General features: G+C 34.1%; 1 protein-coding gene across 3 annotated transcripts in view; it reads left to right on the top strand.

Annotated features, from left to right (window-relative positions):
• Positions 1 to 109: 109 nt before the first annotated feature.
• The window catches only part of LOC134539486 (hypoxia-inducible factor 1-alpha inhibitor-like), a 61,385-nt gene continuing 49,186 nt past the window's right edge, over positions 110 to 12,308 (top strand). For 2 of the 3 annotated variants that reach the window (XM_063381560.1, XM_063381562.1), the window contains exons 1-4: positions 124 to 253; positions 2,642 to 2,880; positions 7,719 to 7,867; positions 10,072 to 10,217. In XM_063381560.1, the coding sequence (XP_063237630.1) occupies positions 137 to 253; positions 2,642 to 2,880; positions 7,719 to 7,867; positions 10,072 to 10,217 (651 nt within the window). In that variant the 5' untranslated portion in view covers positions 124 to 136. Of the gene's footprint in view, positions 254 to 2,641; positions 2,881 to 7,718; positions 7,868 to 10,071; positions 10,218 to 12,308 lie in introns of all 3 variants that reach the window. The other variant, XM_063381561.1, reaches the window with a different exon arrangement.

Below are 12,308 nucleotides of genomic sequence, written 5' to 3' on the forward strand. Positions count from 1 at the left end.
ATCTCGCGTTTCAAATAATAGGTGTAGTAGTTGTATTTGCTTCAAATATATTTAATTAGCATTACTTGCTAGTTTAATTTTAATATGTGGCTAGTATAATAATACCATGCCGTGCGTGTTTTTGTATTGAGAAAGTATGGCGGAGAAGAAAGGCTGGGGCGAAAGTCAATTAAGAAAATATGACATACCGTTAGAACAAATTCCCAGGTTGAGCGTAAATGATGCTTTAGTTGATGAGTTAATTGCTGCAAATGTAAGTCACCTAGTGTACATATTCGGCCGTACTACATTGTTGGAAATAGGTTTTTTTTTCTCCATAATATTCCGGATAGTTTTTGTGTCAGTATGTGCTTTTTGCTTCTTAAATTGTTGTGCTCGTAGCCTTTATGATTGGGGAGTTTAGCATGAAGTGTTACAAAGTGTGTCTAAAAATCTTAGTATTTGTTATATATGTTGAAAATACGTGTATACATTTTTTTCCCGATTGCTTGTGTACTACTCGACCAAAACAACTAGGATACTTTTGACGGACGGACAGATGAAATTATAAGTTCCATATGGTTGCAAGGGTTTTGCATTCCAAATTTTATTATGTTAGAAGTTTTTGAAGTTAATTTAATTCTTTAGATGCTGACACAATTTTTTTCAAAAATTATTTTTGAACACATTTTAAAGTTTGTGTTTTTCAACAACAAAAATCACCTGATTCACAGAAGTGTTATTATTAATTATGCATGGTAACTCTGGAAATGTTGAAAAATTATCAGAGTGAAAAATATTGAATTTAATGAGTTATAAGTGCATAGCATACATGATTTTCATGATAGTCAAACTAATCAAATTATGCAAGATGAATTATCTCCAAATTTTAAGTTTTTTCAACAGTTGGCAGGTTAGCATGTATTATGAGTGGGGGCAGACAGGGGCGGCTCTAGGAAGCCTTTTAGGGAGCTGCTGTCGCCCAAAGAAAGGACACACTTAAATAAGTCGGAGAATGGTCTTGGAACAGAACAACAATTACAAATTCATTGTCTCAAATACTGAGCCATATTAGCTCTATACAACTTTTGGTAAAAGAAAAAATTTACTCATTATAAATACCTTATACATACCATCCAAATTGAATTAAAAAATAAAAAATTTGGGCTTGGGAGTGGCTTTAGTCCCCCTCCCTTCCTCCCACCGAGCCACACGTACAGAGAGGGGCAATGTACAATGTCCAGCAAGAGTCAATGCAACACTTCTGTGCCCAGGTCTGCGATAGAAATGGGTGGTAATAGTACGACACATGCCATTACAGATTTTGTGTTGTAGGTTAGCAAAATTTTTATTACAATAATTTTTGCATTCTAAATAAAATAGGAATAAAGATTTATGAATTAAGAAGATAGATGGTGTTAGTCTTCAGGAAAAGTTGTTTTGAGAAAATTTTCCAGTAATTTACCAGAAAATTTTCTTCTTAATAGGAAAAATTTCCAATGAGTTATACTTTAATAGTAAAACACAATATCTGTTTTATACAAAAAAGGAATTCATTAGGTTGTAAAGAAAGCCAAAAAGTACTATGTACATATATGCGTATATTCCACAGTTCTCTACCTTCTTTTTAACTCTAATATGATAATAACGTAAAATTTTACGAGTGGTATTAAACTACATCATAGAAAGATTTTAATAACCTATCTTAAACTATGTAAATCTATGTTAGTGTAAGAAACAAAATTTCAGATTATGTCAGTTATATATTTTTCCAGATAATTTTCACTCACGTCTGTAGTGTTGGCTAATTACATAAATGAGATTTTTTTGTTCAACACAAACGGTATGCTCTGAAAAAGAAAATAATTTTGTGATTTATATAGCCTGTTTCGGAAAATGCCTTTAAGTAATTGTATACTAAGCAGTATGTTACTCTAATATCTTCTTTTATTGTTGCTGTGCAGGCCACAATACACTATAAATGTAGCATTTGACAAAATTATTTTAATTATTAGTAATGGTTTTGAAAATACCACTGATTCTTAGTTTTTATCACTTAAATTAATACATAAATAAAAATATCACAGCAGAAGGATCACTGGCTGACTGCAAATATTTTTTTGAACTTTGGGAATAGTTTTACTCGGAGATTCTCGACATGATTATAACGAAGTTGAGCTGGTTTTCGGAATGAAAAGCTGCAAAAAATTTTTTGCCATTCCTACAGTTAATAAAAGATTGTTTTCTTTGTGGCATTAGTTTTTTGACATGGTAACTTCTTATAAATCAATGAACACCGGCTGCACAAACGAAAAATTGTCACGTTCCGCCTGAGCCGAGCGTGAAAGAACCGGCCAACCACCGTGCGAGAATATCTTCTATAATATCAAACAGGTTAAGGTGGGCTCTTCAACTAATTGTTCGTGATTATATTTAAACAAATTATATAAATTAAATTTGCAAAAACTGTAAATACTATTTGAAAATAAAAAAGTATGCAATTTTTCATCAATGTTTTCTTATGACGTTATCACGTAAAATTATCGTCCGTAAACCGACTTTACAGACAACCCCCCCCCCCCTTTTTTTTTTTTTTTAGCTTTAATTAAAATTTGTTTTGATTGACGTGCATTTGGGAACGCTCCTGAAATGTTTCCCCCAGAAACCGGTGGTGATCACGGGCGCCAACCTGGTGGCGTCGGCGCTGAAGTGGGACCTGGAGTACCTGGAGCAGCACATGGGCGGGGGGGACTACGCCGTGTTCGTGTCCCGCAACCACAAGTTCAAGTACTACGACGACAAGAAGTCCGTCCCCAGCTTCACGCCGCCGACGCGCCGGGTGGACATGAAGTTGCCCGACTTCGCGAGGAGACTGCGCAACTGGAAGAGGGGAGAGGAGAGGTGCGCGAGGGTTGCGGAGTACTAGTTCCTTGATGCCAGGCGAATATCAGATTGCATGTTTGAAATATTTGCCAAGTGGAGTCGATTTGCGAATATTGTTCTCGGCGAAGCTGTTTTACACTTATTTTATAAAATACATGATTGAAGGGCTAAGCAGAATACTAGTTCCTTGATGCCAGGCGAATATCAGATTGCATGTTTGAAATATTTGCCAAGTGGAGTCGATTTGCGAATATTGTTCTCGGCTAAGCTGTTTTATACTTATTTCATAAAATACATGATTGAAGTGCTAAGCGGAATACTAGTTCCTTGATGCCAAGCGAATATCAGATTGAATGGTTAAAAATATTTGCAAAGTGGAATCGATTTGCAAATATTGTTCTCGGCGAAGCTTTTTTACACTTATTTAATAAAATACATGATTGAAGTGCTAAGCGGAATACTAGTTCCTTGATGCCAAGCGAATATCAGATTGCATATTTGAAATATTTGCGAAGTGGAATCGATTTGCAAATATTGTTCTCGGCGAAGCTTTTTTACACTTATTTAATAAAATACATGATTGATATTTTGGATATTTTTTAAGTAACCAACATTATTGAAGCAAAACACGTAAAAAAACAAAGGAAAAAACTAAACATTTTCATGAGAAAATCTTAAATCTTCTAGTTATTTTTTAAGCTTTGCAACAAATGCGAAGCTTAACATCACAACCGAAGCTTCAAATAATACGAATAGCAAATTTCCACTCTTCTCAGAGTGTTGGTGTCAGGGACTGGAAGTAACGCGCTACTAGTAACGACGTTATTTGTAACAGTTACTTTTTATGGTAACGATCATGGTAACGCAATATATTAAGTTTTCAGTAACTGTAACTGTAATTGAATTACATTTTTCTGCCTTAAAGTAACAATAATTGTCGTTACTTCTTGCGTTACATTTTTTAAATGTATTTCTTATTGAACGAACAACGATTTGTTGATTTTTTCAATCCCAGAAAGAAAAACCCGACAAGCATATTATTTGCGATAGTATTGCTTGTACTTGTAAAACTGCTGTTGGCTAGCCTGCGCTCGTATTTTGTTTTGAATGTCATTTATTTAATATTTGTGACATGCGGGTTTACTGCTGTGCTGTTTAATTAATAAAGGTGTAAAAGTAACGAAAAAAAGTGTACCCGTATGTATTCGTTACTATAACAATTAGTACTCGTTACTTTCGTATCGTTACTCGTTACTTCTGATACCGCATAACATGCTATGTTATTTAACAGCAACGAATCGAGTCGTATTTCGTACGCGTACAGTATGACGTCGCATAAGGTAAGTGCCCCAGTACTCGTCACTGCTCCAATGGTCGTCACTAGCAACTTCAAATGTAAATAATAGAGAAGTAGCTCAATATATCGCCAACTTAAATATTGACAAAAATTTAGTCGACGTTCTAGCTGAAATTACCACAATAGTTTTCGGAACAAACACTATTTTCAATCAAAAAAAGTCCGTGCATCAAAAGTTCGTAGAGCAGTGAAGATAAATAGGGGAATTCCTATACTAAAACACTAAGGACGTTAGTGCACATTTTTACTTCTAATTCTGTAATTTTTCATGTTTATTCGTGATGTTTTGTGCTGAATGTGTTAGTTAAATGTTCTTGAAGAGGTGAAAGTGTTTATTTAAAAAAATTCGTTTTCTTTGTATGATTTAGTTAGGGTGACGAAAACCGGATCAATAAAAACCTTGTATTGCTAGTGTTCGTCATACCTGACGAGCACTGGTACATTTAATATTTTATTTAAAGTTGTGCTAAGTTACACCCTAAAGTTCTTAAATAATATTGGTTCTTTGTTGTTAATAGACAAAGTACGTTATTATGATGAGATCCAGTAGTCGTCACCTATGACGACTTCCGATGCATGTGTATGACGACTTCTGGGTCGGAAATTACTTTACTTTATTGATTGCAAAAATTGTGTAGGCATTGTTGTTTACATTAATTTAGGGGTCATTCGATATATATTTTGACATTAATAAGTAAACTAAACATTGTAATGTGTCTCGTTCTTTAATTACAGGGCAAAATGCCAAAACGGAAAATACTGTTGTATGAAGAGTCAGCCATGGAAGCTGCTCTTAAAGATGTAGCGAATGGTATGAGTATAAAATGTGCAGCGGAAAAAAATAGTGTGCCAAGGAACACATTGTCCGATAAACACAAAGGCAAATCGCCCTTGGGTAGGAAGAAGGGCGGGCCCTGATTCATTTTTATATTTTACTTGTGATACCGCATAACATGCTATGTTATGTTGCAGCAACGAATTGAGTCGTATTGCGTACACGTACAGTATGACGTCGCGTAAATAATAATAAATATAATATAAACAATTAACAATATTTGATAATTAAACAGTTTTTGTTAACCAAGAAACAATTAAATCTCATTAGAGCGGCTTTATTATATCTCTTTTAAGATAAGAACAAAAAAAATCGTGAAAATACGCGATAGTGAAAAACAAAAACATACATATTTCTAATTTGTAAAAAAATACTTTGTTACGTTGTTTCTGTTCCAATCTCAAACTTTGTCTACACACATAATACCTTTAATAAACAGTAAAAAAACTTAGACGAGGAATTTCCAAATTATACTTTATTAATAAACAAACATCGTTCTTTGTATCGTAAATTCATTGAATATGCGCGCACATGCGTAAAATATACAAGAAATGCGAGTAACAAAATGCAGCCGTGTGTAACGTTTCGTTACTCGTTACTAGACGGCACACCCGTTACTCAGTAACGAATACATTCGGTTTGCTACAGCTCTATGTGCTGTCCCTCTTTGTTCCGTGAGTGCTGTAAGTAAATTCAAAATTTAATGAGGATTATTCATTATATTACTGAACGATCTTTATGAAATGCCATTTTCATGTTTAAAATATAGTACCAAATAAAATTTGAAGCCCAAATAGTACAATACTACCATTCTGGATCCATGAATTAAAACTAATGCAGCCGAAATCGCACATGACGACTACTGGCACAAACATGTGACGAACACTGGCAAACACGAAAATTTGCATGACGACTACTGGCTCGAAATCACACTTTTTTCAAAATTATAAATCTACAAAAATAATTTGTGTTTATCGAAGAGTGTTGGATAGCATTGTAGAGTAAAGTTTGAGGTTAAAAACAAACATGTAGGGGCAGTAATACACCTACAAGGTTATGTACACAATTTTTTTTTTTATAAAACTCTTCTTAGCATGACGACTACTGGTACATCTACCTTAAATAATAATAAATCAAATATAAACAATTAAAAATATTTGATAATTACATAACAGCTTTTGTTAACCAAGAAACAATTAAATCTCATTAGAGCGGCTTTATTATAATATCTATTTTAAGATAAGAACAAAAAAAATGTGAAAATACGCGATAATAAAAAACAAAAACATACATATTTATAATTTGTAAAAAGTACTTTCTTACGTTGTTTCTGTTCCAATCTCAAAATTTTTCTACACACACAATACCTTTAATAAACAGTAAAAAACTTGGACGATGAATTTCCAAATTATACTTTTCTTAATAAACAAACATCGTTCTTTGTAATGAATAAGCGCGCGCATGCGTAAAACATACGAAAAATGCGAGTAACGAAATGCATTCGTGTGTAACGTTTCGTTACTCGTTACTAGATGCCGCACCCGTTACTCAGTAACGAATACATACGGTTTGCTACAGCTTTATTAATTAATTAACCTACCTGTGCACATGCGCGAAAGCAATGACAGAATCTAATGAAGCGAGAAGCCGAGAAAGCAGTCAAGAATTTTCGTTGCCGTGGCCTTCATATTCTAATTTTTCCAAATTCGGTCGAGTGATCAAAATAACCTTATTGTGAAGTGCTTGTTGTGTGGTGCTGCGTACAATTTTGTAGTGTGAACTAATTACTCAATGTAATTTAAAACCTAATTAAAAAATTTTCAGTTTAAATAAACATATATCTTTACTAAACACAAAATGTTTTATTAGCTTTTAATTATAACAATATTACGTATCACATTTTTAGTTTTTCACAAAAAGTAACTTACAGTTACTTTTCTCAGAACTGTAACTGTAACTGGTTTATTTTCAGTAGTGTAACTTGTAGTTGTAACAGGGTTACATTTCCAATGGAGTATTTGTAACTGTAACTGAGTTACTTTTTAAAAGTAACTTTCCGGTCCCTGGTTGGTGTGCATGTCACAATTTATAAACAAATAAATAAATAAATAAAATGGCGTATTAACTTATACTTCAGTGTTATGCAATGTATTAACACGTTTTTCATTGTTATTTCAGTTTTATCGCAATTCACCAAATAATTTTGTCCCTAATAATAAGTGTTTGGTTTTCATAAAATACAAATTTTTCCTACAGCTTAATTTTTGTTTTAATACTACTGTTCACATAGACGTAAGTTTTTAGCCTACAAACTGGTGCAGTGTTAAAAAAAGATATAACACATTTGTGAATAAAGTAGCTTGGCTTTGGTTTGTAGCAGTGTCCTTGGCGAATAATTCACCAACGTTTCGGTCGACATTGCAGTCGCCATCATCTGGGAGGAACATGCTAACATTATTAACATTTGTGAATAAAATTAAAAAATTTATTAATTGTTTCAGTGTAATAAATTCTGTTATTTTTATATATATTCCATCTGGATCAACCGGACAACGGGTCAAGCGGGGTCTGGATTAGTGGAATTCTAATGTAGATTTGAAAGACTTTGCCATCGGTCGCTGCTCTGGTTGATTGCGACGACTGCTTTGTGTCTCCCCCCCGCAGACTGTACCTGCAGCAGGCCCTGAACACCACCGTGGGGGCGGCCATCGTCAAGGACTTCCTGGGCTTCAACTGGGACTGGATCAAGGGCAAGCAGACCAGGCACTCTTGGGGCAACCTCACCGCCAACCTGCTGCTCATCTCGATGGAAGGTGCTGCTAGCCACCTCTCCCGACGACAGCTTCCAAACACACACCACACTGTCCCGCACGCTGCGTTGTCGTCAATCCCGTACCTTCCACGCGTTCTCGCATCGCTCACCCGATTGAATGGTTGTTGGCACATGCACACACGCACATTTTTGGTTGTTTTTTTGACGTGACGTCTAATAAATCAATGAATGCCGGCTGCACGCTTTATTTTTCCATTTTTCCAAAATAAAGAAAAATAAACAAAAAGAAACATAAAAGAGAATTTAAAAAAAATATTTAGAAATTTTAATATCAAGTTGGAGCCAATTGAAGATTCCAATTAAACAATCACTTTCATTCAAAAAGTTATAATTAAAATAATCTGTTCGTTAAAGTAATAAACATATTTGAATTAATGAGTGCAAATAAAAGTAAATTTATCATTAAATTATAGATTTCATTTCACTCCTTTGTATCCATACAAAATAGTGATAATTCAACGAAAATTATTCAATTTTATTCATAAAAGTATGCAATCATTTCATCAATGTTTTTTGTTATGACGTCACGTTAAACTATCGTCCGTAAACCGACTTTACAGACAACAAATTTTTAGAATGCAAGTTAAATGTTTTTTTTTTCTTATACAGATCTACAATTTTGCTCCAATCTCGATGAAATTTTGCACATTTGATTTTCCAATATATGAGGAAGGTCACTTGCCTAGGTGTTACCTAGAGAAAACTACCCTTTAAAGCAAAATTTAATTTTTCTTGCTGAAATTTCACCATTGGATTGTCCCTAATATGGCAGTGGCTTTTACAACGAGGGGGGCATGTTCAACGACCAGTGCGTGCGTGTTCTGCCTGTGGTCCGCCCTGGCGAAGCACGGGTGCTCCGGCTAGTTATTAATGTTCAAGGGCTATTCCTGTAAATTTATTATAATAGCTCTCTTGATTGATTTTTATGGTCAGTCACAAAAGTTTTTCACCTAATATTAACCAAAAGTTATTTTTTTAGCTGTAAAATGTCCCACTAGTGATAATGATTATCAACAATAAACAACTGCGCAACGTTTTACAGGTATAAAAAAATATCTGATGAAAAAATTTGTGCAAGGAGTAAAATGTGAGAGATCTATCTTGATAATTTTACAGAACAGACCTTATTAGCATTAGTGACGTGAAAATGCAAATAACGTCAATGTTGCATGCAACTGAGCCTTGAGAAAATGTATGAAAAAGTTGTTTAATTTTTTTTTAAAGTTTTTAACTTAAATATTGAAAAAAAAGGGGGGGGGGGGAACCCTCAAAAACCTTTTTGCATTTTTTTTCTCGTTTCTATTATTTTTGCAATGCACAGAACAATTCTAGTTGAGGAACTATAACGTAAGAAGTGGCTAAGTGAATGTGAAAGTATTCAAAGTGGGCCCCATCTCGGCACAGGGGTAGGTGCCCAGGTGGGCAGGTCTTTCGAGGAAAGTGGTTCCTTTTTTTGTGGAGCACTGACCTAAAATCTTCAGAGATCTGTGCCAGGAGTTCGTATGATGACACGGATTCCCTCCGTCTTCGATTTTTTTAATGTTATTCTTTATAGCTAGCTGTTGGTGTTAAAACGAAAATAATCTCATCAGAAACTGAAATCGTATAGTCATTATGCTTTTCAAATTCATCAAATTTAGCAATAATTCTATTTTTTTCTTATAGTTAACCATAATCAAAAACCAATTATTATTTTTTTTTTCAAATGAGAAGTAATAAATGTTGTATAGTCTGAATAGTTTTACTCAGAGATTCTCTACATGATTATAACGAAGTTGAGCAGGTTTTCGGAAAAGCCTTCAAGTAATTGTATACTAGGCAGTATGTTACTCTAATATCTTCTGTTATTGTTGCTGTGCAGGCCACAATACACTATAAATGTCATACAAAAAATGTAGCATTTGACAAAATTATTTTACATATTAGTAATGGTTTTGAAAATACCACTGATTCTTAGTTTTTATCACTTAAATCAATACAAAAATAAAAATATCACATCAGAAGGATCACTGGCTGATTGCAAATAAATTAATTGAATTCAGCCAATCCTGCTAGAAAAATATTTACTATATGTGATCTACATCTCTGTGTATCTCGGCTGACGGGACTTCCAAGCGCTGTGCAGCTGGTGATTGTTGATTCACGCCAGGGGTGTGGTGTCTTGTGTCCCCGGTGCGTCGGCAGGCAACGTGACGCCGTGCCACTACGACGAGCAGGAGAACTTCTTCGCGCAGGTGCGCGGCCACAAGCGCTGCATCCTCTTCCCGCCGGCGCAGTTTGACTGCTTCTACCCGTACCCCGTGTTCCACCCGCACGACCGCCAGAGCCAGGTACGCTCGCTCTCCGCTCTTGATGGGGCTTTTGACGCGACAACGTCTAGTAAATCGATGAACGCCGGCTGCACGCACGAAAAGTGTCCCGTTACGCTGTGTCCCATTACGCTCGTTGTACGCTTGCGCAGCATCTATCTCTCTTCCACTCGATTGGAACAACCATCGATTTGACTTTTTCGAGGCACGTTAAACTTGAAACACTCCCATTCGTTTCCTACTTTTCCTATCGTCGTCCTATCCTTAACAGAATAACACAGATTGGAAGCAGTTAAATAGCAAACATGTATAAAAGTTATAGTTAAAGTGATAAACCTATTTGAATTAATGAGTGCAAATAAAAGTAAATTGATCAATTAAATTGTAGATTTCATTTCACTCCTTTGTATCCATACAGAATAGTGATAATTCAATAAAAAATGATTAAATTTTATTCATAAAAGTATGCAATCATTTCTTCAATGTTTTGTTATGACATCACATTAAGGTTTTATTTATTTATTTATTTATTTTCATATCCTTTGACCCCATTTCTGGGGTATGATACATGTCAAGTACATATAGGAAAAAAAAAAAATAATATATATATACATATAAAGTTTCACAAAAAAAAAATATATATACAATTTCACAAAAAACAAAAGCACAAAATATATAATTTCACAAAAAACAAAAACATACAATTTCACATAAAAAAAATATAATAATAATATACAATTACATTTTACTTATTAGTTAACATACATTACAAGTGGGATTGAATTTACCCTATAAAATCTTTGCTATTATTTTTTATTTTTATATAGTCTTCTACATCTTTGAAAGAATAAAAAAACTGTTTTTCAGGTTAAACTATCGTCCGTAAACCAACTTTACAGACAACCAATTTTTATGCCAAAACCATGTTTCAGAACATTCGTGGTGTTGGGAAAGTAGTTTTAATATAATTTATGTAGGTTTGGAGTATGTAAACATTATTGCTCATTTCCGTTTTTTTTTTTTTTTTTTTTTTTTTGGCCAGAGTTGGTGAACTCAACATGCCTTTACCTGTGGTATCAGCCAAAAGCTGAATATCGGCTGATATGTGATACCATTATCGCGTATTGGAACAGCCCTAATTACGTATTGGGTTTATCCATCGCTAATGACTTTTGCTGTGAAAAGATTTTAAGTAAGGGCAAACATCCCCTCCTCCTCCAACATAAATAATTCAATTAAAATTCCCTGCACCAGATTTAGCTGAACCCAAAACATTTGGGTACTATTTTGTGGTAAGGCTACTGACTAGGGAAAAATGGAAGATTCTTCTAAGATACTGAGGTACAGTTTTCGCAATTGTCTGACATTTTGACATGAGGTTTTGCATCTGCAGGACTGATGTATGTCAGGTCATAATTTACTAACAAACAATTAAAATACATGGGATTAAATAGTATGTGGTAACTGTGTTTGTCTCATGGTCAAAATAATTTCATATTTGAGAATAAAAATCAGTGATACTATATAGGGACAAGCTTACATGGTGAATTGCGATAGAGCCAAAATAACACACAAAAGCATGTCCATACACCATAAAGCACCTAAATATATCAAAAAATAATTAAATTAATCAGCATTTTTAATCAAAACTGAACTCATATTACAAAAATTTAATCTTTCAATACATTAAAGTCAATGAATGTTAATTATTTAGCACCGAGGTTGTACACAAATGTATGTACTAAATATATTGGAAAAAAATTAAGGTTTTTTATTTTGCAACCGTTACTAGTACCGTGTTTTCTCGCATAATCGTCACACATTTTATTCTAAAATCAAGTTTGAAAAGTAGGGGTGCGGTGATTATGTGGAAAAAAAAAAAAATTTTGTTAGGTAAAGTTATTCATGAAAACAAAACCCATTCATGGTAAGTACATTTATTTAAAAAGTTAACTTTAAAAGAGCACGCCAAACAATTTAAATTAATAATTCATGCAACAAAAACCTTTCTTCAACTTTAAATAAAAAAAACAAAATCTGCGACGTGAACGCAAGCCACTTGAATCTGCAACATGAACTAACGCCAACTACCTTCGTAGTACACACTTCCCA

This window comes from Bacillus rossius, chromosome 15, assembly GCF_032445375.1.
Source record: "Bacillus rossius redtenbacheri isolate Brsri chromosome 15, Brsri_v3, whole genome shotgun sequence".
NCBI classification, from domain to species: domain Eukaryota; kingdom Metazoa; phylum Arthropoda; class Insecta; order Phasmatodea; family Bacillidae; genus Bacillus; species Bacillus rossius.